The 23,657-nt window shown below is 36.8% G+C and overlaps 3 protein-coding genes across 3 annotated transcripts in view; 2 read left to right on the top strand and 1 right to left on the bottom strand.

The window, feature by feature from the left end:
- Positions 1 to 9,419, bottom strand: part of LOC110450958 — a 15,498-nt gene extending 6,079 nt beyond the window's left edge. Inside the window, exons 1-4 of the mRNA XM_021498775.1 lie at positions 9,332 to 9,419; positions 4,296 to 4,566; positions 2,702 to 2,851; positions 1,638 to 1,988 (exon numbers count right to left, since the gene is read on the bottom strand). Coding sequence (XP_021354450.1) covers positions 1,638 to 1,988; positions 2,702 to 2,851; positions 4,296 to 4,566; positions 9,332 to 9,400 — 841 coding nt within the window. The 5' untranslated portion in view covers positions 9,401 to 9,419. The remainder of the gene's footprint in view (positions 1 to 1,637; positions 1,989 to 2,701; positions 2,852 to 4,295; positions 4,567 to 9,331) is intronic.
- A 3,372-nt stretch (positions 9,420 to 12,791) lies between these two features.
- On the top strand, positions 12,792 to 16,331 carry LOC110450947. The gene is made up of 4 exons (XM_021498764.1): positions 12,792 to 13,362; positions 13,955 to 14,230; positions 14,553 to 14,741; positions 16,053 to 16,331. The coding sequence occupies exons 1-4, from the start codon at positions 13,299 to 13,301 to the stop codon at positions 16,256 to 16,258; spliced, it is 735 nt and encodes a 244-aa protein (XP_021354439.1). The 5' UTR covers positions 12,792 to 13,298; the 3' UTR covers positions 16,259 to 16,331.
- Positions 16,332 to 19,190: 2,859 nt separating this feature from the next.
- LOC110450936 (glutaredoxin-like protein C5orf63 homolog) lies at positions 19,191 to 23,279 on the top strand. Its single transcript, XM_021498753.1, has 3 exons — positions 19,191 to 19,396; positions 21,987 to 22,202; positions 22,960 to 23,279. Exons 2-3 carry the CDS (start codon positions 22,014 to 22,016, stop codon positions 23,131 to 23,133), a joined length of 363 nt encoding a protein of 120 aa, XP_021354428.1. The 5' UTR covers positions 19,191 to 19,396; positions 21,987 to 22,013; the 3' UTR covers positions 23,134 to 23,279.
- Positions 23,280 to 23,657: the final 378 nt, after the last annotated feature.

Here is a 23,657-nt window from a genome sequence, read left to right as displayed (position 1 = left end):
CCCCCCAAACAAATGAAAGCCGTTAGGACAAAAATTAAGTTTTCGGGCTGGAAGAATGGTGGTGTTGGTAGAAAGGAGGTCCGCTTACGTAAATCAACCAGATCCATATCCTTAAAATAACGAAACATTCAAAAGACCCTTTTCAAAATAATTTACTCCAGATATCATTAACATGATTTCTTTAACTATATGCCAATAAAATCAGAACGGTACTCTAAAAAGCAACATATGATTGATAGTGAACGCAAAAAAAGTTTCCCCTTATCAACATAATTGCACATTCGTTTCACATTTATTGTCTTATGACCTAGACGTTAATTCACAGTTAAATTTATACACAGCAGTGCACACCTTCTAAGAATGGTGCACAATATCATTAAAGTTCAATCACAATTTCCAATGGTTTAAAAGGTACAGTAATAACAATACTTAGGTAAAACAGCTGTAAACGCTGAACCTTTGGCATAGTTGTGAAGGTTATAGGGACATAATTACAGTCTACCGTTACTACATCATGTAGGTAAACCTCAAATTTGATCAAAATATTTTAATGGTTTAAAATGTACTGCCTAAACAGGACTTATCTAAATAATTTGCACACAATTGCCATTTGGCCTCATTTTGCTCGAAGTCATGCTTCTTCTCCTATGTACAAAACCATGTGATAAAGCGTCATAGTTCCATCTCCGTTTATGGCTAGGTATCTCATTATTAAACACAGTGACTCGGTAATGCTTGGACAGCTGTTTTCAATTAGGAAATTGCTACTATCAATCAGACATTTTATGATGAATATGATGTTATATTCAGAGATATTATTTTTACACGAAATTGGAAACGAATGCCTCAGATCTACCGATCTACAGAAACTCGTTGACTGAATGGAAGGCTATCAGATTTCCTCACTGTACCGGAATTCTGCCCGATGATGTCTCACAGCGTATTTATTATTAATGAAGTATGTAAACAATTGACCAGAGTCAATTTCAGAACGTACGCCTTCGCTTAAACATATTGTTCTGCTAAAGGGCAATGGCATCAATACCACTCATAAAATAAAAACAGAAGACAAAATTAATGTCAACACACAAACACAATATCAAAACTCAAAATAATTAACAACGGGCAATAACGGAGGAGATACATGATAGCATCACAAAGAGAAAGGCATAAACTGCTAAGCATTCCCCACCATTCGGTACCTATAAGACTGTGTATAAAACAATCACCGATGAGATATATAAAAACATAATAAACACATCAAAGTAATACGTATTACAAGAAAGGAGACAAAGACATTCGCTACGGAGTGGTAAACCTACACTGTTTATCAAAACAATCACCGAGAAGATAAATAACAATCAAAAAAACAAATCACAAATACAAAATACACAAATAAGTCAAAAACAGGTGGCACTCAATAGACTGTGTTAAAAACCAATCTGAAGTCCATAATCTCACATATCCTATCGACATCGGCTGAAAACGTTGGCTACGAAGGGATGGACGCTGCGTGCTAACGTCAATCACCTGGCAATTTGAACAGAATAGATATCCTCGTAAATAACTTTGTGTAATTCTAGCTTGTATGCGATAGCACGTTTTACCTGATTTTGTAGATGGAAAGAAGCACTTACCTATGAAGAAGAGGAAGGTGAATACAAGCAGTAAATATAACATACTGTCCTTCATCAATGCCAGGTCCTCAAGTCCAATGAGCCTGTTGATCCATTTATCGCCGATCTCCACATCTAGTGTCAATGGTACAATAGCACTACATGCGATGCCAGCTGTCATCATAGCTATCAGCTGGTATATGCTAAAGACTATCTTTAATTCGAACTCAGTGTCCTTTAGCACCACATCAAACAAGATGGCCGATAACAGTGTGACTACGCTGTACATAAATAGAGCTAGCATCCGCTTCCTGTGGAAGTACTCAAGGATAGGGACTATCGATGTCAAGTTCAGGAAAGTGAATCCAAGTCCTGGAATGAATCAACTTTAATAATGCAACAGGTAATCTTTTTTGTTTATATAAATACTGAGTATTTCTGACTTTGATAGGGGAAACGATCATACAATCAAAGAGGTCTGACGGTTAGGTATATAGTGGTATGACGGTTAGGTATATAGTCGTAGAAAAGCTAAGGTTAGGTATATAGTGGTAGAACGGTTAATGGTAACTTTATAGGGGTAGAAAAGCTAAGGTGAGGTATATAGTAGTAGAACAGTTAAGGTTAGGTTTATAGAGGTAGAAAAGCTAAGGTGAGGTATATAGTAGTAGAACAGTTAAGGTTAGTTTTATAGAGGTAGAAAAGCTAAGGTTCGGTATATAGTGGTAGAACAGCTAAGGTTAGGTATATAGTGGTAGAACGGTAAAGGTTAGGTTTATAGTGGTAGAAAAGATAAGGTTAGGTATATATTGGTAGAACAGTTAAGGTTAGGTATATAGTGGTAGAACGGTTAAGTAAAGACGTATGGTGGTAAATTTAAGTGATCAATAACTAACTAATCAATTCTTACTTACTGAATCACTTTATATTTATTCAATCACTTCTTTCTTGTTCAATATTATCTGATACGCAATCTTTAGCTACTAGCTCAATCATTACTGAATTACTGAATCAGTTCTACTTGCGTACTCACCCCCCCCCCCCCCCCCCCCCCCCCTCTCCCCTCCGGCTTCATATATACTTACCAGCTATACAGTAGAGTAAGTAATAGCATTCTCTATAAGACGAATGGGGAATCCATGTGAGAGCAAACAGGGGCACGATTACCATGGAACATCCGATGAAACCAACAATTCTGTAGCCGTATCTCGTCATCAATAGTCCGATCAGTGGTACTGAAAAAATATTTTAGAAAAATCAGCAATCCCCACTGAACGACAGCCAAGCCATCCACTGACCCCTATTTAAGAAATTATTTAAAACTGAATGATTATTTGACCTACTCCCCCATTATTTGACCTACTCCCCCATTATTTGACCTACTCCCCCATTATTTGACCCACTCCCCCATTATTTGACCCACTCCCCCATTATTTAGACCACTCCCCCATTATTTGACCTACTCCCCCATTATTTGACCTACTCCCCCATTATTTGACCCACTCCCCCATTATTTGACCCACTCCCCCATTATTTGACCTACTCCCCTATTATTTGACCCACTCCCCCATTATTTGACCTACTCCCCCATTATTTGACCCACTCCCGCATTATTTGACCTACTCCCCTATTATTTGACCCACTCCCCTATTATTTCACCCACTCCCCCATTATTTGACCTACTCCCCCATTATTTGACCTACTCCCCCATTATTTGACCTACTCCCCCATTATTTGAACTCCCCATTATTTGACCTACTCCACCATTATTTGACCCACTCCCCCATTATTTGACCTACACCCCCATTATTTGACCTAATCCCCATAAATCGACCACTCCCCCATTATTTGACCTAATCCCCATTATTTGACCTAATCCCCATAATTTGACCACTCCCCTATTATTTGACCTACTCCCCCATTATTTGACCTACTCCACCATTATTTGACCTACTCCGCCATTTTTTAAACGATTGACTAAACACGATTATGTATCGACTTTCCTGCATTTAAACTTTTAAAGAGATCAGGTTGCGTAGACTAAAATTCCAGTGAATAGTTGAGGATGAGCTTGGATGGATGTGTCACCGTTTTAGCTCAGATTTAGTTTAACTGGTATATTGGATTAAGAAGTCTTTGCAGATAGATGTACACATATCATTACATGTTTCCTTAAATGACGCCTAATACTTTGGCGTTTATTAAACTACAAAAAAACATATTTACAGATTATCAAAATTCATGATTTCAAAATTACAAATAACAACTTACAAAAACATCAAAATTACAAATAACCACTTACAAAAACATCAAAATTACAAATAAAACAAAAGAACTCAAAAACAAACATTAAGTTGTGTCAATCCCTTCGATTTCATAATGACTGTCCGTCGTTCAGTTTGTTTCAATTCGCACTAACGGCGTATTGCGTTGCTGTATATTAACACAGAACGATTCTGTCTGCGAATTATCGTCACTCCAATATCAAGTCATAAGTGTAAAAGAACCGTTATTTTTGCCTGTCAAACAAAAAGAATTATAAGTTCCCAACATGAAACAGCACGCACTGAATTTTTATATTGTTTAGTATAAATGTTTTAAAGGTAAATAATGCCAACTGCAGTATACAATAAGATTTCATGGACAATCATATTGATAGCATGGACCAAACATACTTACAAGCAACGGTTTGTGCAGAAACTAGGATTTCTTGAAGACGTTTGTTTTCACTTCTGCCGATCACCATCATAACACTTTTGTCGCAAATACTCTGGATGGCGATAACACACATTTTAATGACGGAACACGATATAACGATACATATCGCTTTGCTGCCACCATCTGGGGGCATGTGAACAGATCCTGGTTTATCTTCCTCTTCAAATTCCTCTTCTTCTTCATCCTCGGGATTTCCTTCCTCGTCGTTTTGAACATCTTCGGCACCAGTTTCCTGTAGGAAAGTAAACTTTTAAGTGAACTGATGGACAGGTGTTACACTTGTCAGGACACATTGTAAATGAGCTATCACCCTTCATCCTTTACTGTGATGTTCTTGTTTCACTGCAAGGAGTATATCACTTATAGTATAGCTTAACTAACAGACAGACGCAACCATGTAGAGGACCCCTCCAGGGTACCCAGCGTGACACATTTAAATATGTATTTCCTTACTTGATCACAGTTTGAATGACTAAACGTTTTAAACCAGGAAATCAGTCATATACATGTATATATCATTACGACTCAACTCCATAAAAAAAAGGTTGAAAATTAATGCTTATATGCATATATAGCATGTAGATAAGTACAAATACTACACCCATTCAGCACCTATATCAGACCATATATAGCATGTAGATAAATACAAACACTACACCCATTCATCACCTATATCAGATCATATATAGCATGTAGATAAATACAAATACTACACCCATTCATCACCTATATCAGACCATAATTTATATAGCATGTAGATAAATACAAACACTACACCCATTCAGCACCTATATCAGACCATCTATAGCATGTAGATAACTACAAACACTACACCCATTCAGCGCCTATATCAGATCATATATAGCATGTAGAAAAATACAAACACTACCCCCATTCAGCACCTATATCAGACCATAATTTATATAGCATGTAGATAAATACAAATACTACACCCATTCAGCACCTATACCAGACCATATATAGCGTGTAGATAACTACAAATACTACACCCATTCAGCACCTATATCAGACCATATATGGCATGTAGATAAATACAAATACTACACCCATTCATCACCTATATCAGACCATATACAGCATGTAGATAAATACAAATACTACACCCATTCAGCACCTATACCAGACCATATATAGCGTGTAGATAACTACAAATAATACACCCATTCAGCACCTATATCAGACCATATATAGCAATATATAGCGTGTAGATAACTACAAATACTACACCCATTCAGCATCTATATCAGACCATATATAGCATGTAGATAAATACGAATACTACACCCATTCAGCACCTATATCAGACCATATATAGCATGGAGATAAATACAAATACTACACCCATTCAGCACCTATACCAGACCATATATAGCGTGTAGATAACTACAAATACTACCCCCATTCAGCACCTATATCAGACCATATATAGCATGCAGATAAATACAGACACTACACCCATTCAGCACCTATATCAGACCATATATGGCATGTAGATAAATACAAATACTACACCCATTCATCACCTATATCAGACCATATATAGCATGTAGATAAATACAGACACTACACCCATTCAGCACCTATATCAGACCATATATGGCATGTAGATAAATACAAATACTACACCCATTCATCACCTATATCAGACCATATACAGCATGTAGATAAATACAAATACTACACCCATTCATCACCTATATCAGACCATATACAGCATGTAGATAAATACAAATACTACACCCATTGAGCACCTATATCAGACCATATATAGCATGTAGATACATACAAATACTACACCCATTCAGCACCTATATCAGACCATATATGGCATGTAGATAAATACAAATACTACACCCATTCAGCACCTATATCAGATCATATATAGCATGTAGATAACTACAAATACTACACCCATTCAGCACCTATATCAGACCATATTGTCGTTACGAGATTGACGTAATGCCTGTGTTTACAATAGTGTTTTTATATCTACATTCCCTATGAGCATAATATCTGATAAATATTCATGTAGCATTTTGTTTTCATCTCAATTAACATGGATAAACCACTGATAAAATTTGATGTAGTATCATGAGAAAAAGCAGATGACTATTGTAGGGAAATTGCCCCCAGTCGAGCCAGTAACAAGCGACTAGTGGGGTCGACACCGACAATTGCATACAAGTTTATACCAACAAAGTAAACATCTAACAAAATCACTTATATGAGATCGGCTAACAATGTCATTGTAGTGATAATAAGATAACCGTCACCAATACAGCGCTACTAGTGATAGGTCTGACTGTAAGCCACGAGTAACTACAATTACATCCCTGATGATATTGGCAAATCTTTACCCAGTTTTGATTCCAGAACTGATTCTGTACTTGATTCTATTGTGGTTGAAAGTGATGAAAAATGTGATACTTTGAAAATTCTGAAATTAGGAAAAGCATCTGGTCATGATTCTATAAGTCATCATATGCTAAAATTTACAGCGAATTCTATATGTAAGCCATTGTCAATTATTTTTAATATGTCACTAAATTCTAAAATATTCCCTGAAATATGGAAAAAGGGTATGATTTTACCTCTGTTCAAAAAGGGTGATAGACACTTGGTGTCAAATTACCGACCAATTACATTGTTGTCTTGTATAGGTAAGGTTTTTGAAAGAGTTGTATTGAAACACATCTATAATTTTTTCCTTGATCATTCTTTATTTTAAGAAAAGCAATCTGGTTTTATGATTCATCATTCCACTGTCCATCATTTAATCGAAATTTACCATAATATATGTTGTTCATTAGAAGAAAAAACCCATACTTGTCTAATTTGTTGTGTTTTATCGAAGGCTTTTGACCGAGTTTGGCAAAGGGTCTTTTACATAAATTGCATGCTTATGGTATTAGAGATGGTTTACTACATTGGTTAAAAAATAACATTTCAAACAGACAACAACAGGTTCTTGTTAAAGGTGTGTATTCTAATATAGGTTACACAAATGCTGGTGGACCACAAGGAAGTGTGTTAGGTCCTCTGTTATTTTTGGTTTATATTAATGATATTGTTGATAAGTTAAATAGTATTTCACGCTTATTTGCTGATGATACCTCTTTGATGTATTCTTCGTCTTCTTATGCTGGTATTGAAATGTGTGTCAACAGAGATTTGGAAAAACTTGACAAATGGTCACGGGATTGGCTTACTAAATTTAATCACCAGAAAACTGATGTGTTATTAATATCTTATTCGCGAAATATCCTTCCTTTACAGATTTTTTTGGTACTGAGACTCTGAATTTTGTTGAAAGTCATAAACATTAAGGCTTAATATTTAGTGCAGATGCAAAATGGTCTTTCCATATTTGCGAAATTCAAAAAATATGCATAAAAACGGTATCAGTACTACGAAAGTTTAAATTTGTGTTAAGTAGGAAAACTTTGTTAAGAATATATAAAGTATTTGTGTTGCCTGTGTTGGAATATGCCTGTGAAGTTTGGGATGTTTGTTCTCTGGCAGATCTAACTAAACTTGAACAAGTTCAGCTTGAAGCAGCAAGAATAATTACTGGCCTACCCTCTTTTTCTAGTAAACAATCACTGTATCAAGAATCCCAACTTGAACCTCTATCTGAAAGAAGAAAACTTAAGAAACTTTCCCTAATGTACAAACTCCATAATAAACAAACACCTTCTTATTTAACTAACATTCTTCCTCCTAAAGTATGCGAACGCAATAGCTACAACTTTAGAAATACTGAAAACAACACTGTTCCCAATTTCCGACTGTCTAGTTCATTCCAATCCTTTATTCCTTCTTCTATAAGACTATGGAACGATTTACCAAATACTGTCAGAGAGCAGCCATCCGTTAACATTTTTAAATCATCGATTCAGCGTAACCGAGGGTACTTGTTGCCTATTTTTTTTCATGTAGGAAATCGAAAAATAAATATTTTACATACAAGATTGCGTCATTCATGTAGTAGTTTAAATTATGATTTGTATAGAGTTAATATTATAGGTGATCCAATGTGTGCATGTGGAAATGCGTGTGAAAATGCAGTCCATTATTATTTTTTGATTGTATGCTGTATATCAGACAAAGACAAATTTTGATTGATGATATCTTACGCTATTGTAATATTTCTCTAAATGTTATTCTGTACGGTTCTCCAAACTTGTCAGATGAAGACAATGAAAATATCTTCAACATAGTCCAAACCTACATTAAAAATTGTAACAGATTTTAAGGTCAGTAGTATTATCCTATCATCTCTCTTTCTTATTCTTCTTAATTTCTTTTTCTTCCCTTTCCCTTCCTTTCTTCTTTGTTCATACATGTATATATATATATTACATAAATATATTTGTTGTTGTTGTCATGTAATCAATATAATGAAAGGTATTGGAGAGGGCGTTTCTAAGTTGAGATAACTTGTGCCTAACCTTTTTGTTGAATGACAAATAAAATATGTTTTAATAAAAAATACATCCCTCTCCTAACATTAGACCACTGTATATAACCCAAGTATATTATATCTGCAAAATACCATTAAATATCCCTAGCTTGATGTTAATTGTATTGTCTTTCTGCTAAAGCAATTAAACCTTTTGTCATTCCTTTGAACAAAGGCAATAAATGTTACATCTTTTTTTTAATCAGAAAGCAATAACTGATTCAGAAAAAAGTATGTATATTTCTGTGTTGTTTAACTTGGACAGTTAAGTTAAAAGTATTTTTCCTTAATGCAAATTTAGTATACAAAATATTGAATCGTTTTCATTGCATAAAACCCCATCCCCAGTTTCATTGTAGAAAACACTATTCTTCTCAGCCTCATTGTATCGATCTAACATTACCTTCAGTTTCACTGTATAAAATAGTGTCTTCAGTTTTAATAAACATAACCTTAGATTATCTTCATTTTATCTATGATTACTTATCTTTAGTTTCACATCTTAGAACCTGACCTTCTCCTCGGCTTTGTCGTCTTCCTTTTCTTCCTTAACCGACTTGATCGACTCAACCGGGGACGCCATGATGGTGTATCCTGGTATCTCCTACAATGGTCTGTGTTCTGACTAGCAACAGTTATTTATCCTGGACAATTGTTGTCAAATTACAAATGTCGTTGTCCATATCGTTCTGAAAATATCATTAACGCTGTAAAATGCCATCATTATTACGTAACCTTTCGTGCGCCATGGAAACTCTACACAGTGTGTCCCCTATTACATCAATGCTAACCGATAAACAGTGGGGGGTGGGATGGAGGAGAGGGGGGGGGGAGTTGTTGTTAAAATTCTGAATGTTTATAACGTTATTTTAATTATTACATACGTATTCAACTGTCGCAATCATATTGTGGCAATAATCTGTATAAATATATGATTGTATCAGCAGAAAATAGAGTAATAACTCTTCTCCTGATTGCAAACAATGCATATCCTTCTTGCAAAGAGAACTAGGCTTGCTTGATGACCAACGAACCCCCGCCTTAGCATTTCTCAATTGTACGAAAGACGAAACACAGTTATCACTCTTCCGTAATACCGTCAGAGCACTGGACTCCCATGCCTCATACCTAACTGAGGGGACGCGTTTGTTCTCTTTTTGTGATAACTTTTAACCAAATAAGGCGATATTTTATAAAAAGAAAAATGACGATAGAAAAGATGAAATAAAGCGAAGATGAGTGATATATTACAAACGACTGTATGCATTGTTATAGAAACAAACTGCCACGCCTCTTAACGATTTGTTTTCTTGTTAAACGATGCTAAATTTATAAGAAGCTTATCAGGACTGGTAAAAAAAATGGCCAATTCCTCAATTTCACTTTCAGGAATATCGACGATGTGCAGTATTTGAATAACAATGAATGTAGTGACCACATCGATCATATATACCTTTCTGAGCCTGAGATCAAAGACACTGCATACTCTTCTACTTCAGACGCTTTTCTCGATCTTTACTTACTACATGACTACATTGACAGCTTACTACTAGGCTTTACGATAAGCGGGACGATTTCGATTTTTCGATCTCGAACTTTCCCTTTCTTGGTATTAACATCCCTGCTTCCCTAACCTATGGTGTTTACCTCCCTTACATATGGTGTTCACGTGTCGCAGTTGTTATGGTATTTATGGTCTTGCTCCGAACATCATGACATACGTGATAGATGTCGACAGCTGACGAACAAACTTACAGCACAGGGTCTCCGTGATAGATATCGACTGCTGACGAACAAACTTACATCACAGGATTTCCGTGATAGATGTCGACTGCTGACGAACAAACTTACAGCACAGGATTTCCGTGATAGACGCCGACTGCTGACGAACAAACTTACAACACAGGATTTCCGTGATAGATGTCGACTGCTGACGAACAAACTAACAGCACAGGATTTTCGTGATAGATGTCGACTGCTGACGAACAAACTTACAACACAGGATTTCCGTGATAGATGTCGACTGATGACGAACAAACTTACAGCACAGGATGTCCGTGATAGATGTCGACTGCTGACGAACAAACTTACAGCACAGGATTTCCGTGATAGATGTCGACTGCTGACGAATAAACTTACAGCACAGGATTTCCATGATAGATGTCGACTGCTGACGAACAAATTTACAGCACAGGATTTCCAACGCTGCAGGTTGGTTAACATTGTGGACAAGTTATATGATCGCCATCACGATCTCATAGAAAAATATATTATCTGTTTGTGTGATATGAAGGTAGATGTTTTGGTAATGCTCATTAGTACGACTCGTGGTTTTATTTTGCCTGTTCTAGGTGTGAGGACATGACATTAGTACGACTCGTGGTTTTGTTTTCACTGCCTGTTCTAAGAGTGAGGACATGACATTAGTACGACTCGTGGTTTTGTTTTCACTGCCTGTTCTAGGTGTGAGGACATGACATTAGTACGACTCGTGGTTTTGTTTTCACTGCCTGTTCTAGGTGTGAGGACATGACATTAGTACGACTCGTGGTTTTGTTTTCACTGCCTGTTCTAGGTGTGAGGACATGACATTAGTACGACTCGTGGTTTTGTTTTCACTGCCTGTTCTAGGTGTGAGGACATGACATTAGTACGACTCGTGGTTTTGTTTTCACTGCCTGTTCTAGGTGTGAGGACATGACATTAGTACGACTCGTGGTTTTGTTTTCACTGCCTGTTCTAGGTGTGAGGACATGACATTAGTACGACTCGTGGTTTTGTTTTCACTGCCTGTTCTAGGTGTGAGGACATGACATTAGTACGACTCGTGGTTTTGTTTTCACTGCCTGTTCTAGGTGTGAGGACATGACATTAGTACGACTCGTGGTTTTGTTTTCACTGCCTGTTCTAGGTGTGAGGACATGACATTAGTACGACTCGTGGTTTTGTTTTCACTGCCTGTTCTAGGTGTGAGGACATGACATTGGTACGACTCGTGGTTTTGTTTTCACTACCTGTTCTAAGTGTGAGGACATGACATTAGTACGACTCGTGGTTTTCTTTTCACTGCCTGTTCTAGGTGTGAGGACATGACATTAGTACGACTCGTGGTTTTGTTTTCACTGTCTGTTCTAGATGTGAGGACATGACATTGGTACGACTCGTGGTTTTATTTTCACTACCTGTTCTAAGTGTGAGGACATGACATTAGTACGACTCGTGTTTTGGTTTTGTTTTCACTGCCTGTTCTAGGTGTGATGACATGACATTAGTACGACTCGTAGCTTTGTTTTCACTGCCTGTTCTAAGTGTGAGGACTTGACATTAGTACGACTCGTGGTTTTGTTTTCACAGCCTGTTCTAAGTGTGAGGACATGACATTAGTTCGACTCGTGGTTTTGTTTTTACTGCCTGTTCTAGGTGTGAGGACATGACATTAGTACGGCTCGTGGTTTTGTTTTCACTGCCTGTTCTAGGTGTGATGACATGACATTAGTACGACTCGTAGCTTTGTTTTCACTGCCTGTTCTAAGTGTGAGGACTTGACATTAGTACGACTCGTGGTTTTGTTTTCACTACCTGTTCTAGGTGTGTGGACATGACATTAGTACGACTCGTTGTTTTGTTTTCACTGTCTGTTCTAGATGTGAGGACATGACATTGGTACGACTCGTCGTTTTATTTTCACTACCTGTTCTAAGTGTGAGGACATGACATTATTACGACTCGTGGTTTTGTTTTCACTGCCTGTTCTAAGTGTGAGGACTTGACATTAGTACGACTCGTGGTTTTGTTTTCACTGTCTGTTCTAGGTGTGAGGACATGACATTATTTTGACCCAGATTCACATGGAGTGTGGTCAATGAAGCAGAAGACACTTGTCCTTCCGGAATAATGATCTTATTCTCTTATTATTTTTTCAATGGTTTCTATTTCAATCTTTCCTTTTTTTCCTAACTGTGTTGATTTTGAGCTCGAATTGTGGTTTGTTGACGCTTCGGTACACTTTCGTTGTGGATTTCTTTTATAGTAGCATATCAATTATATATCTGCTGTCATGTGACCCCAGCTATCGCATCGGAAGAAAATCTCATTTCATTATTAATCAAGAAATTGTTTTTTCCCCAATACAAACGTTGATCGGTCGACCAATACGTAGAACACCTTTATTGGACCTCAATATCGATAAGCTGGCGTTGCGGTGTTTACTCAAGTAATGACCTGCATGTTATGTTTAATCGGAATACACTTAGCAATCATCAGCAGTATAGAATCACAATGGCGAATATCTCAAGAGAATAGGGTTTGCCTTTTATAAAGTACCCGGGCCCAGAAGGGATTATACCTGATACACTGTTGATCAAAGCATCCCTTTATCTCCTACCTCTACGGCGGTTAAAGATGTATTCGCGAATACAGTATAGCATAGCACGGGTGTACGTTTGGTAATACATAAAACACTATACGATAAAAAAGGAAGCATGGAGGTACTCTGGTTTGTTGTGGTCGTAATGTTTACTTTTAGAAACCTTCTTTGTGCACAAGGTAAGATATTTAATTTTGTTTTCAATTGATAAAGATAGTTTTCATTAAAAATGTCATTACTAGAAAGAACATTTGTGATCTACGGTAATATTCGAGGCCTAAATTCTATAATATTTCTCAGCTTAGTATACAAATTGGCCATGTAGGGATTAAACGTATGAACGCAAAACGGTTACATCCATTTCAAATAAAGCCCACTATACACCCATAACATGAAGCTATTCCGGCCTTAATGTTAAAATAATTTCGTTCATTGTGTATATATACCGTATAATAACGTTTTAGTTACTTAAGGTCAAATTTATGATTATCTCTTGTATTGCGGTATTAAAGTTTCTGTATAATCAGTGCAAATGACATTCATAAAACAGCTTAGTCTCATGAATGTGTTTGCTTCTCGCGCATATCTCACGAGGCGGGACGAGACACGTTAAATGAACAGATATAAAAGCGTTCATATCCCTATGAATGCAGATTCTATTTCCTGGTAGAAATTATACATGTACAGGGATTAGCAGCAGACATGTAGATCCATTGTTATTTCTTACCCCTACCAAATTCAGATGGCTCTTTGTTTCTATTTGATTTTCAGATGTTCCTATAAAGAACAGTGCTTGGTCTGTAAATCAACAATATTCAAACAGGATAGAACTACCTGCTTTGTTCGACATGGAAGGACACTCCGCTCTAGCATGTACCGTGGAATGTGCAAAAATTACCGGATGTGACGTAGTATCCTACTCATCGTCTTTAAAACAATGTCGTGGGTACGTTTCCGTCCTGACCACACCCACCACGACTCCCACTACAGCTGTGGTGCCCTTCGCAACGTCCGAGCCATCGACAAACGGAACTCGAGTGTTGAAAAGTGTGTCTACTTTTTGCCTCAATGTTGTGGTAATATAATTTAAAGGATCATTGAGTACAGGTAAAAATGAATAAAAAGTCAATGTGTAGATTATTTAATTTATATACTTGACATTACTCATCGTATCCTCATTCTTTTTCGCAATAACTATACTATTATTGTTTTTCTAATTTGTTTCAACGTGACTTCATAACTGTTGTTTTTCCTACTTGCTTTAAGAGTTTCTGTCGGACATCACAACACGATTACTGTTTTCCCTCGGCTGTTTTAGAGTTTGTTCTGGACGAAACCGCACAACTTTTGTTTTCCTCACCTGTTTCAGGAGTTTGTGCTGGACGTAACTACACGTTTGTAGCCGACTTGAACTGGTGTGTCCGGTTCGTGTTGGCTCCGCAGGAGGACTGGTCAGGAGCCCAGCTAGCCTGTCAGGAGAGCGGGGGAAAGCTGGCTGTGCTGGACACGTTCGATAAATATTCCTACATCTACGACAACTTCTACGAGTACTACTACAGTATGTACAGTGTGTGTTACTTAACACCTTATAACGTCTTAGTTTGGTTTGAGTTAGCTCCCCTAAGAAACTTTCAATCACCATTATATCGAAAACAAATCAATTTAGCGCTACCTGATCGTCCAAAATACATGTGTACTTTGTGTTTCTTTAAAGTTAGCATCGTGTATTAAGTACAATTTACAGTATGCAGAAAGATCGGAACTCCTCTGTTAAAGAGTTACAAAGCACACTTTATAATGCAGCTAGTGTATACCCCTTAGGTCGTATGCTACCATAAACATTGTACGGTGACTTGTGCTGAATCTTTCTATTTTTTAAATGTTTATTAGGATTAAATAACAATTCAGAATTCCTTCGTTATCATAGCATATATTTAATATAACTACCATTTAAAATACTTTGGTTTGTTTCGGTCTGGGATTGAAACCCATTGCCTTCCTTACATTGCCAAACGTTCTGATATATACAAATAAACGTGGGGTGCCAAGGGAGGCGACACGAAGTAAAGAGATCAAGAATAGGAATGGAAATACCACCTGTAGTTTTACTCTTGTCATGTTCTACAATGACAAAAAGGAAAGTCCTTGGTATAAAAGGGATAGGTGGATCGGTCTTCGGACTCTCCCCTCGATCAGCCTGGCGTGTTAAACTGTTTATATCTACATGTATATCAAGCATAGCATAGCATAGCGAAGCCCCCAGCCCCTCCCCTAGCTGCGGGAACCGTAGCTTCTAGGCCCGTTTTATTTTAGTTTTTTTTTTAGTTTTTTTTTTAAATTATCGGACCATAGATAAAAAATAATAAAAAATAATAATAAAAACCCGATTGGGCCTAGAAGCTACAGAACGATACCCGTTGCTACCCTTCCTCCTACAGTGCAGCATAGTGCCAGCCATCGTGGTCGGGATTGGGAGGATTGTGATTTTTACAAAATTTATTGTAACACCGAATAGAAATCAAGTGTGCAGTGCCTTTTTGGATGAGACATATTTTTCTGTAGTTGTCCGTATTATAAGTTGTATCTCTGAAAAAGTACAGTCTGCCTGTATGGCATCATCGATTCTCCAGGGGTGCTCTCTGCACCCTGGAATAAGTCATAACTAAACAGAAGGCAATAAGCTTATACCCTGGAGTATCGAGGATACCTGTATGGAAGCGCACGTTCTCGTAGTATTTTATTTATTGATCAATAATTTCTAATGTTTGAAGACGGTTACTTCTGCGAATATAAACGAAATAATTAAGAAGAAAAAATCTATGCACGAGACATTTCCATTCACCCTCATAAACATCTGTTTGTGTTGTAGCCGAGAGACTGTGGGTCGGAGGGACATGGGGCAATGGTTCGTGGCATTACACGACTGGAGAAGGTCTTAACCAAACTCAGAATTACTGGCACCAAGTCTTCAATGATTCCGAGGACGACGCCTCATGTCTGTCTTTCTTTAACTTTGTCTTCTATAGCGGCGTCTGTGGCAACTTCTACTCATTTTTTTGCGAAGAAATTTGGTAAATAACAAGTAACTGTGAGTACATGATACTAAACCGCAGCACGTGTGCGCGTGGACACTTTTATTTATAGTTGATTAAAAGATGAAAATTCAGACTTTTGATTTGTGTTTTCACAAACTTCAATTCTTTGTTCTTAGAAAAAACACCACGATGCCTTCCTCGGGTTATCCTATGAGCTGTTAAAGCTAGTAAACATTTCTGTATATTATGTAAGAGAAAATAAATAAATAAATAAGTAAGCGTAACGTTACGCAGTTTGGTCCGTGGTAAAAACACAGTTATCGTTTATGAATGCGATCTTGTCAGTAAAAGCGTTCATAAGTCCAAGAGGAACTATTGTGTTGACAAACTAGAATTTCCCGCAATAAAGTGGGCGGTTTAGAAACAGTTCCACTACAATCTTTACATGAATCTTTTTTATATCTTTTCTGTACACACGTATTGGCTTGAGCATAGAATCTGAGTTTGAGCGAGAATGTAATTAACGTGCGGGCGTGCGGGCGGGCAACCATCCAACCGCTGACCACACTCGACGTTGCTGAACTAGTGAGAGGGACCAGTATGAAGGGAAGAAATGCCACATGTTTAACATTATCACAGAACCTATCCTCAGTGAAAGTAAGTCCAAACCACGAGCTGACGCCATCGTTAATGATGAGACGGCCACGGACACTATCGACGACGGGAATTACCTGGATCTCCTCAGACATCTATGTGATAGCGGCTCATATTGTACATGAATGCAGAAAATAAAAGTGTTTCAGGCACTGAGTGCAGATGACATCTTCTCTAGCAGAGAACCTGTATCAGCCTAGCTATAAGACACGTGATGTGATTGAATTACTACAATGTAAACTAAAATGCATTCAAGACAGCCGATACCACATCTGACATCATATAATTTCCGAACGCTGTAGCCATGGTAATTTTGTTGCCTTTTGCATATCCATGTAAGTGGAATCGTTAGACATGTACATACACGCTTGTACCCTCAACTTCGCAGGTTAAGCAATCGGGAACAGTCGGAACTTTCCGCAAACGAATGCTCGTTTTGGATGCTCCGGCATGGGATCAGAAATAAAAGTATGAACCTAAATGACGCATTCCTGCCTGATATTTAATGTTACATTGCTGTTACATAATGTAGCCATCTGCTGCTGTACTGATCCGCAATTTCTAGCCGAAGAAATAGATATGTCATTCTCAGATTACAAATATCAACATGTTGTGTTGTGAATTTGCTCGTGTGTGAAAGAAAAAATATACCAGTTCCTGATCAGGTGGTTAGGGCGGGTAACTCTTATTTCTACTCATTACCGTTATATGTGTAACAGGAGAAATGTGTCCCGGAAACCCCGCAGTAGGGCTTCAGCAGAGGAATGGTCCGATATATCTATCATCACAGAAATGCGTACGCACTAATATCCGTTTCGTTTAGACAATGATAATGGAAGCGTATAACGTGCACACATATCAAATTATTGTCAAGCATGATTTTTTACTATCATATCAACATGTCGCAGTCATTACGTTTTGCAATTCTTTAATTTCCATATTTAATGAGGGACAACGCGCGTACAGATCTCTAGGTAATAACTCGCTGTGCAGTAAATGAGAACATATAACTAATCAAGAGGTCGGTAGGTGAATTTTAGTTGTAGGCGCCAAACATAATTGAGTGCGTGTCTCTCCAGATTGTCGAAGTCGAATTAACTAAAATTTATCATGAGATATAAATGTATATATACGTTTACTTAGTCAAGTATGGATTCTTACAGCTTCTAGTCTTTATACATGTATTGTTTTAAATAATTGACCAAAACTGCGATCGCCTTCAAACCAGATCTTTAGGTCTATTCCATTCCTATGCTCTACGTTCCTTTGAATGTCCACCACGTGGAGTATACCGGAGTTGAATAAAAGATCTGCTTTTAATCAGATTGACCAAAACTGTATTTCTATATTATTATTATTTCCTTTATTTCCTCCAGAAATGAAGAGTTACAGAAATAACGAACAAAACACTATTGAAGAGAGAAGAAAATGCGTTCACAATCATGGTCACACCCTGACATAGTGACTCACACATGCACATGGAAGACACACACATAGGAAGACACACACATAAGAGAATAATAATAGTACACGCATCATACCATAAAGTACTATAAACACAACACAATGATATAATAGGTACTATTACAGTCATTATACGGTGATAATTATGATGATAGACAGTATAACACTAATCATATATTACATCACACATTGATATAATAGACATATTTACACTCCTCAGACTACATTATCATATAATAGTATAGACAGTAATCCACTTCTCGTACTAAGCAATCATACAACATTGTAATAAACAGTATTACAAGCATCGCACTATAAATTATACAGCATTATTATAGACAGTATTACTGTTACATAAGTCTTACAATACAATCATACATTGAGTAGAACCCGTTGCACGAAGTCATACAACATAGTCATACAGTGGTGTGAAATACACAACATACAATATAATAATTAACTTGAAGAAACAGCGCAACCATACAATGATTTCAGTTGTAGTAATACATCTCACAAGATTAATTCATACAATACAAACAATATTATGAATGGTAGTAAGTTGCACTAATCAACAGGAAAGACGTAGGAAATGCTTGCCTACTAATATGAATACAAAAATATATGTATTTCATGTATTCATCTTGCTGAAGCGTGAGGTACACACAAGTAAATTAGTGATCATATTACTGAGTATATAACATTCAAATTTCTAAGGACAAATTACATAATGCCACTGTATTGAAGAATTTTAGTAATAATAACAATGGATTTTATTCTAATGGGTGTAACACCGGAGAAATAGGATTTTGTTCTTTAGAAAAGGATTTGGATTTATCATGAATTTATTGAATTGAATATTAACCCCCAACCATTGTTTTCAAGTTAACTTGCCTCTGAAAAGATGAATTAATTTTTTTCGCGCGGTTTCGATATAAACGACTTAATATAATCTGACGCATGCGCAAAGTAATTACGCGAAACATCTTCCTGTCCCGGAATTCGAAGCTGGAGAACAACAGCACGTGTGTTTGTTTTGATGAAGACTGCGATAGGTTTTAGCGTAAGTATTCACGTGAATCCTTGCCAGACATGATGCATGTGCACCGAAATGAACTCATATATGGATAGCAGAAACGTAAGTACTGTCGTAACAGTAAACAGGTGAATTTCAAAGGACGTGGATTATACTGCAAACAGGAGTTTTGCTGTCTTGTCGATTTATGGTTATATCGGCCCACGGTAAAAACGGCCTCGATTTACCCAAGTGAAATCGGCCCTATGTATACATGGAATATACATTAATGTTATAATAATCCCTTTCTTTGGGTTTCATTTATATATCAACCTCTGAACATATGATATATCTTTAAATTAATAAATTCCTTTCTGCATTTCCTTGCCTCAGTCGCGAGTTCCACAAGGGGAGGTAACCTGTACTAATGTAATCTGTTACATACGTCGCGTAAGATAGTTATCATTTTGTGTGTAATCTGAAACACTGACATTATTTAATTAGATTTAATTATTGGAATGATCACTGTCCTACACTATTTGTCCTATTCACCGCACTATTTCACTATTCAACACTATTTGTCCTTTTCACTGTTCTACACTATTTGTCCGAAATGATCACCCTCTGGGTGCGTAGATGTTGCCCACCTTCTGCAGGAAGTCTGATGTTGTGAGGCGGTTGTCCAGATCCCCAGAGTCGAGCCGGTCCCTCAGGGTAAAGCTCTTACCCTGGACACGCTTGTAGGTGGTGGTCTGGTGGCGAGCCAACAGGTTTTCTCCCACGAGTCGCATCTGGACATTCACGATCTCTCCTTCCTTCTTCACGAGAGGGACCAGGAGCTAGAAGGGGAGGTTCGCTCGACCGGCCTTGCCATTCATCCTGCGGTGCCATCCTGTAAATGAAATATACATATTTAAAGAAACTTGATTTCATTATATATTATTTGTCCTTCTACATGTTCGGACATCAGTATTAATAAAATCATAGTTTCGGCCTACATGTACACGAACATACACAATTTGACTTTATCAAACATTAAATGACCGCCGACGATATGTGGAGCGGAATTATAATATTTAATAAAATCAAATATCGACATACGTGTACATGCTTATGAGAAACATGATTTCATTAGAAACTCAGTGCCCGTACGTGTATTTTGTACGAGCGCTAGTATCAAATGAAACCATATTTCGGCCATAAATGAAATATACATATTTAAAGAAACTTGATTTCTTTTCATTATATAATTGTACTTACAAATGGGCTAAAAGTATCTAATGAAATCTAGTTGCTTAAATAACGATTAAGAATTTATTCCTTTTATGGCCGAGATAATTTTCGTATGTTTTATTAAACGAAACAATATTTTCGGCCAACAATGGAATCTATATTCGAATTACATACCAGTATCACATGTCCTGTGTTGCCATCTGCTACATGTGTCGCACTGCAATGCATGCTGCCTCGGCCTCACCAGACGGTCACATTGTAGACAGTTGTTGCTCATGTTGATTAGGTGCAAAGTGTTGTTCAAATGATGTAAGTCGATTGAAAGTGATTGTCCAAGAAAACCAGTCATATTTATCACCATTTGCGTGAGTGATCAATACATTTGATTGGCTACCTGGATTTGAGGCGGTGATGAGGTACTCAAGAGTTGATTATGAGCTACTCACCTATAACGCGAACATCGTTGTTTGTGTAAGGCAATAAAAACAAAACAACAACAACAGTACGTAATTAAATAAATCCTTTAATGTGTAATAAATGTATAAATCCCATGTATTTAACATATAGATACATCCTTGGGCCGATATAAACAAATACCGTCTTGTCAGTGATGTGTTGCTGTTTTGTGCCTCCCTGTCACAGCCCTAATGTCAATTTTAAAAAGTGTTTGCTTCCGCCTTTCCTGTTCCACATAGCATCATCTAAATAAAAAAAGCACAGGAGATTCAAGGTCGTTAATATGTGTTGTCCCTGACTAGTAGAGTTGTCAGGTGGTTCTAAAAAACAGCCATGCATTCTCACACAAAATAACAGTGCTTGGAGAGAGCTTAAAAATTGAAATATGTCCAAATGTTTTTGGCCTTGCCCTGACATAAGATCAAAAAATAAATCTATTGCATAATTGGTTTTATTATTGATTTTACAATATTCATCTTTCCTCTTATTTTACAGACTAAATCTATATATATTACATTCTTGTTTGATAACTGAGCTACACCTGTGTCATTGTTTATGGTCACAGATGCCGAAATGGTCAATCTACAGTGTAGATGTCTATGTCTTAGAGTGCTATACCGAAAATGGAAAAGTCGTATATATACAGTTAGATAATAAATTTTGCTCATGTAACATCTATTTTGTGAGTTTGTGACAGTGTATTTTAAGTGTCAAAGATACGTACAAAGTAACTGGGACAGTTTGAACTGTGGAAAAAAGTATACTTACACTTATCCAATAGTAATGTAGCTGTTATTGTTACCTTCTGAAGTGTTAATAATTTAGAATGAATGTCTTATAGTTATTAATCTAGTAGTGCTAAATCAGTTGTAGCATACATGCATGCATCCATAGATTTTAATGTAGCTCTGAACTTTCTTTAGACTGTTTTTGTTTTATTTTTATTTAGGTGTGACTTGGAACAAAACACACAGCTATGTTGAGACTTCACAGGGTAATGATGTTCCTTTCTAGACGAGGAGGACAGCTTCAGGGGGGAGTCCTCGTATCACAGCAATCAACAGAGGCTGCAGAGCCAGGGCTTCCAGTACTTACACTCTATACTAAAGACAACTGTCAGCTTTGTGAAGAAGCTAAAGAGGCTCTCACACCCCTCAGTCATAGGGTAAGTGTACATGATCGCTTCATTCATTGCTTAACCCTGTACACAAAAGACAACTGTCAGCTTTGTGAAGAAGCTAAAGAGGCTCTCACATCCCTCAGTCATTGAGTAATTATAAGTATATGACACTGTCAGTGGTTTTATTTTGTGTCTCTTTCCAATGTCCCAGACATTTAGTTTTATCATTGGAATTTGATGTGTACAGTTATCACCCATAGAAAGCATATGCATAAGATTGTGAGGCAATAACAACACACAGTTTCGTCAAAATAAAAAAAATATTGTGTTACCGCAAAGCCTACCTACCCTAGATTTTTGTGCCTATCCTAATTTTTTTGCTGGCATTTATTGATATTCACTGTTGTAGTCAGAAATCCTACTCAATATATAAGCATAGGAGAAATATTTAAAAAAAATAAAATAAATGCCTGCCTACGTATATACTTACTCTATTTTTCTAAGGATGATAGTGGCCTTATGATATTTTGTTTATGATGTACTTACTCTATTTTTCTAAGGATGATAGTGGCCTTATGATATTTTGTTTATGAAAGTAGCTAGCTGTCCTGAAGCTAACACTGAGTTAACATTGACATTTGAAGCAAATCAAAAGGCAATGGAAGTGATACATATATGTATTGTACTCTTTGTAATATGTTATATTTAGTCATTTCCAACAATTGAAAATGACAAAATGCGTGAAATTTAATGAAAACAAATGGGACCCCAGTGCTAACAGTTGTAATTTTTCATTTGACAGTTCCAGCTCGAAGAGGTGGATATTACAGAGTCCAGCAATAAGGAATGGCTGAAGTACCGCTACGACATACCAGTATTTCATTTTGATGGAAAGTATTTGATGAAACACAGAGTCAACCTGAAGGATTTTGAACAAACTTTGACAGATTATGAAAATATCCATGGCAGATCCTGAAGATAATCTTATGTGTGCTTATCATTTGTTTGTGATGCTTATCTTATAGGGAGAATACTGATCTCAAACGTTTCATTTGATGGGACTATTATAAGGTTTTTATTCTTATATTGTGCAGTATTTGTTTCAGAACAAATTGATGTTAATTTTTTTTCGCTTTTATTGATATCATGCAGGTCAATTGATTTTTCATGAATATTTATTATTGTGATGTGCTTAAATCTACATATTTTGTGAGTATTTTTTTAATTATTGGTTCAATATTGAGACCAGCATACACATACTTTTGGTTGAATTACAATTCATTTATATCTTAAGGATTGATGTTTTCAGTGTCCATTGTCTGTCTCGGTGTGTCCCGAACTTTGTTTTACTGTCTTAACATGTCTGGTAAAAATGAGTTGGTTTGGTAAACATTCTTGAGATTTTGATCGGAGAAGGAATGAAAACTATTTTTAGGTCTGGTGGTCCCTATAATAGTTTTAAACACGATTTTCTGCACCTTGGTTCAGAAGATTGGTTTT

The sequence above is a fragment of the Mizuhopecten yessoensis genome, unplaced genomic scaffold (assembly GCF_002113885.1).
Source record: "Mizuhopecten yessoensis strain PY_sf001 unplaced genomic scaffold, ASM211388v2 scaffold603, whole genome shotgun sequence".
Lineage (NCBI taxonomy): Eukaryota > Metazoa > Mollusca > Bivalvia > Pectinida > Pectinidae > Mizuhopecten > Mizuhopecten yessoensis.
This window is presented reverse-complemented; position numbering and strand designations above follow the sequence as displayed.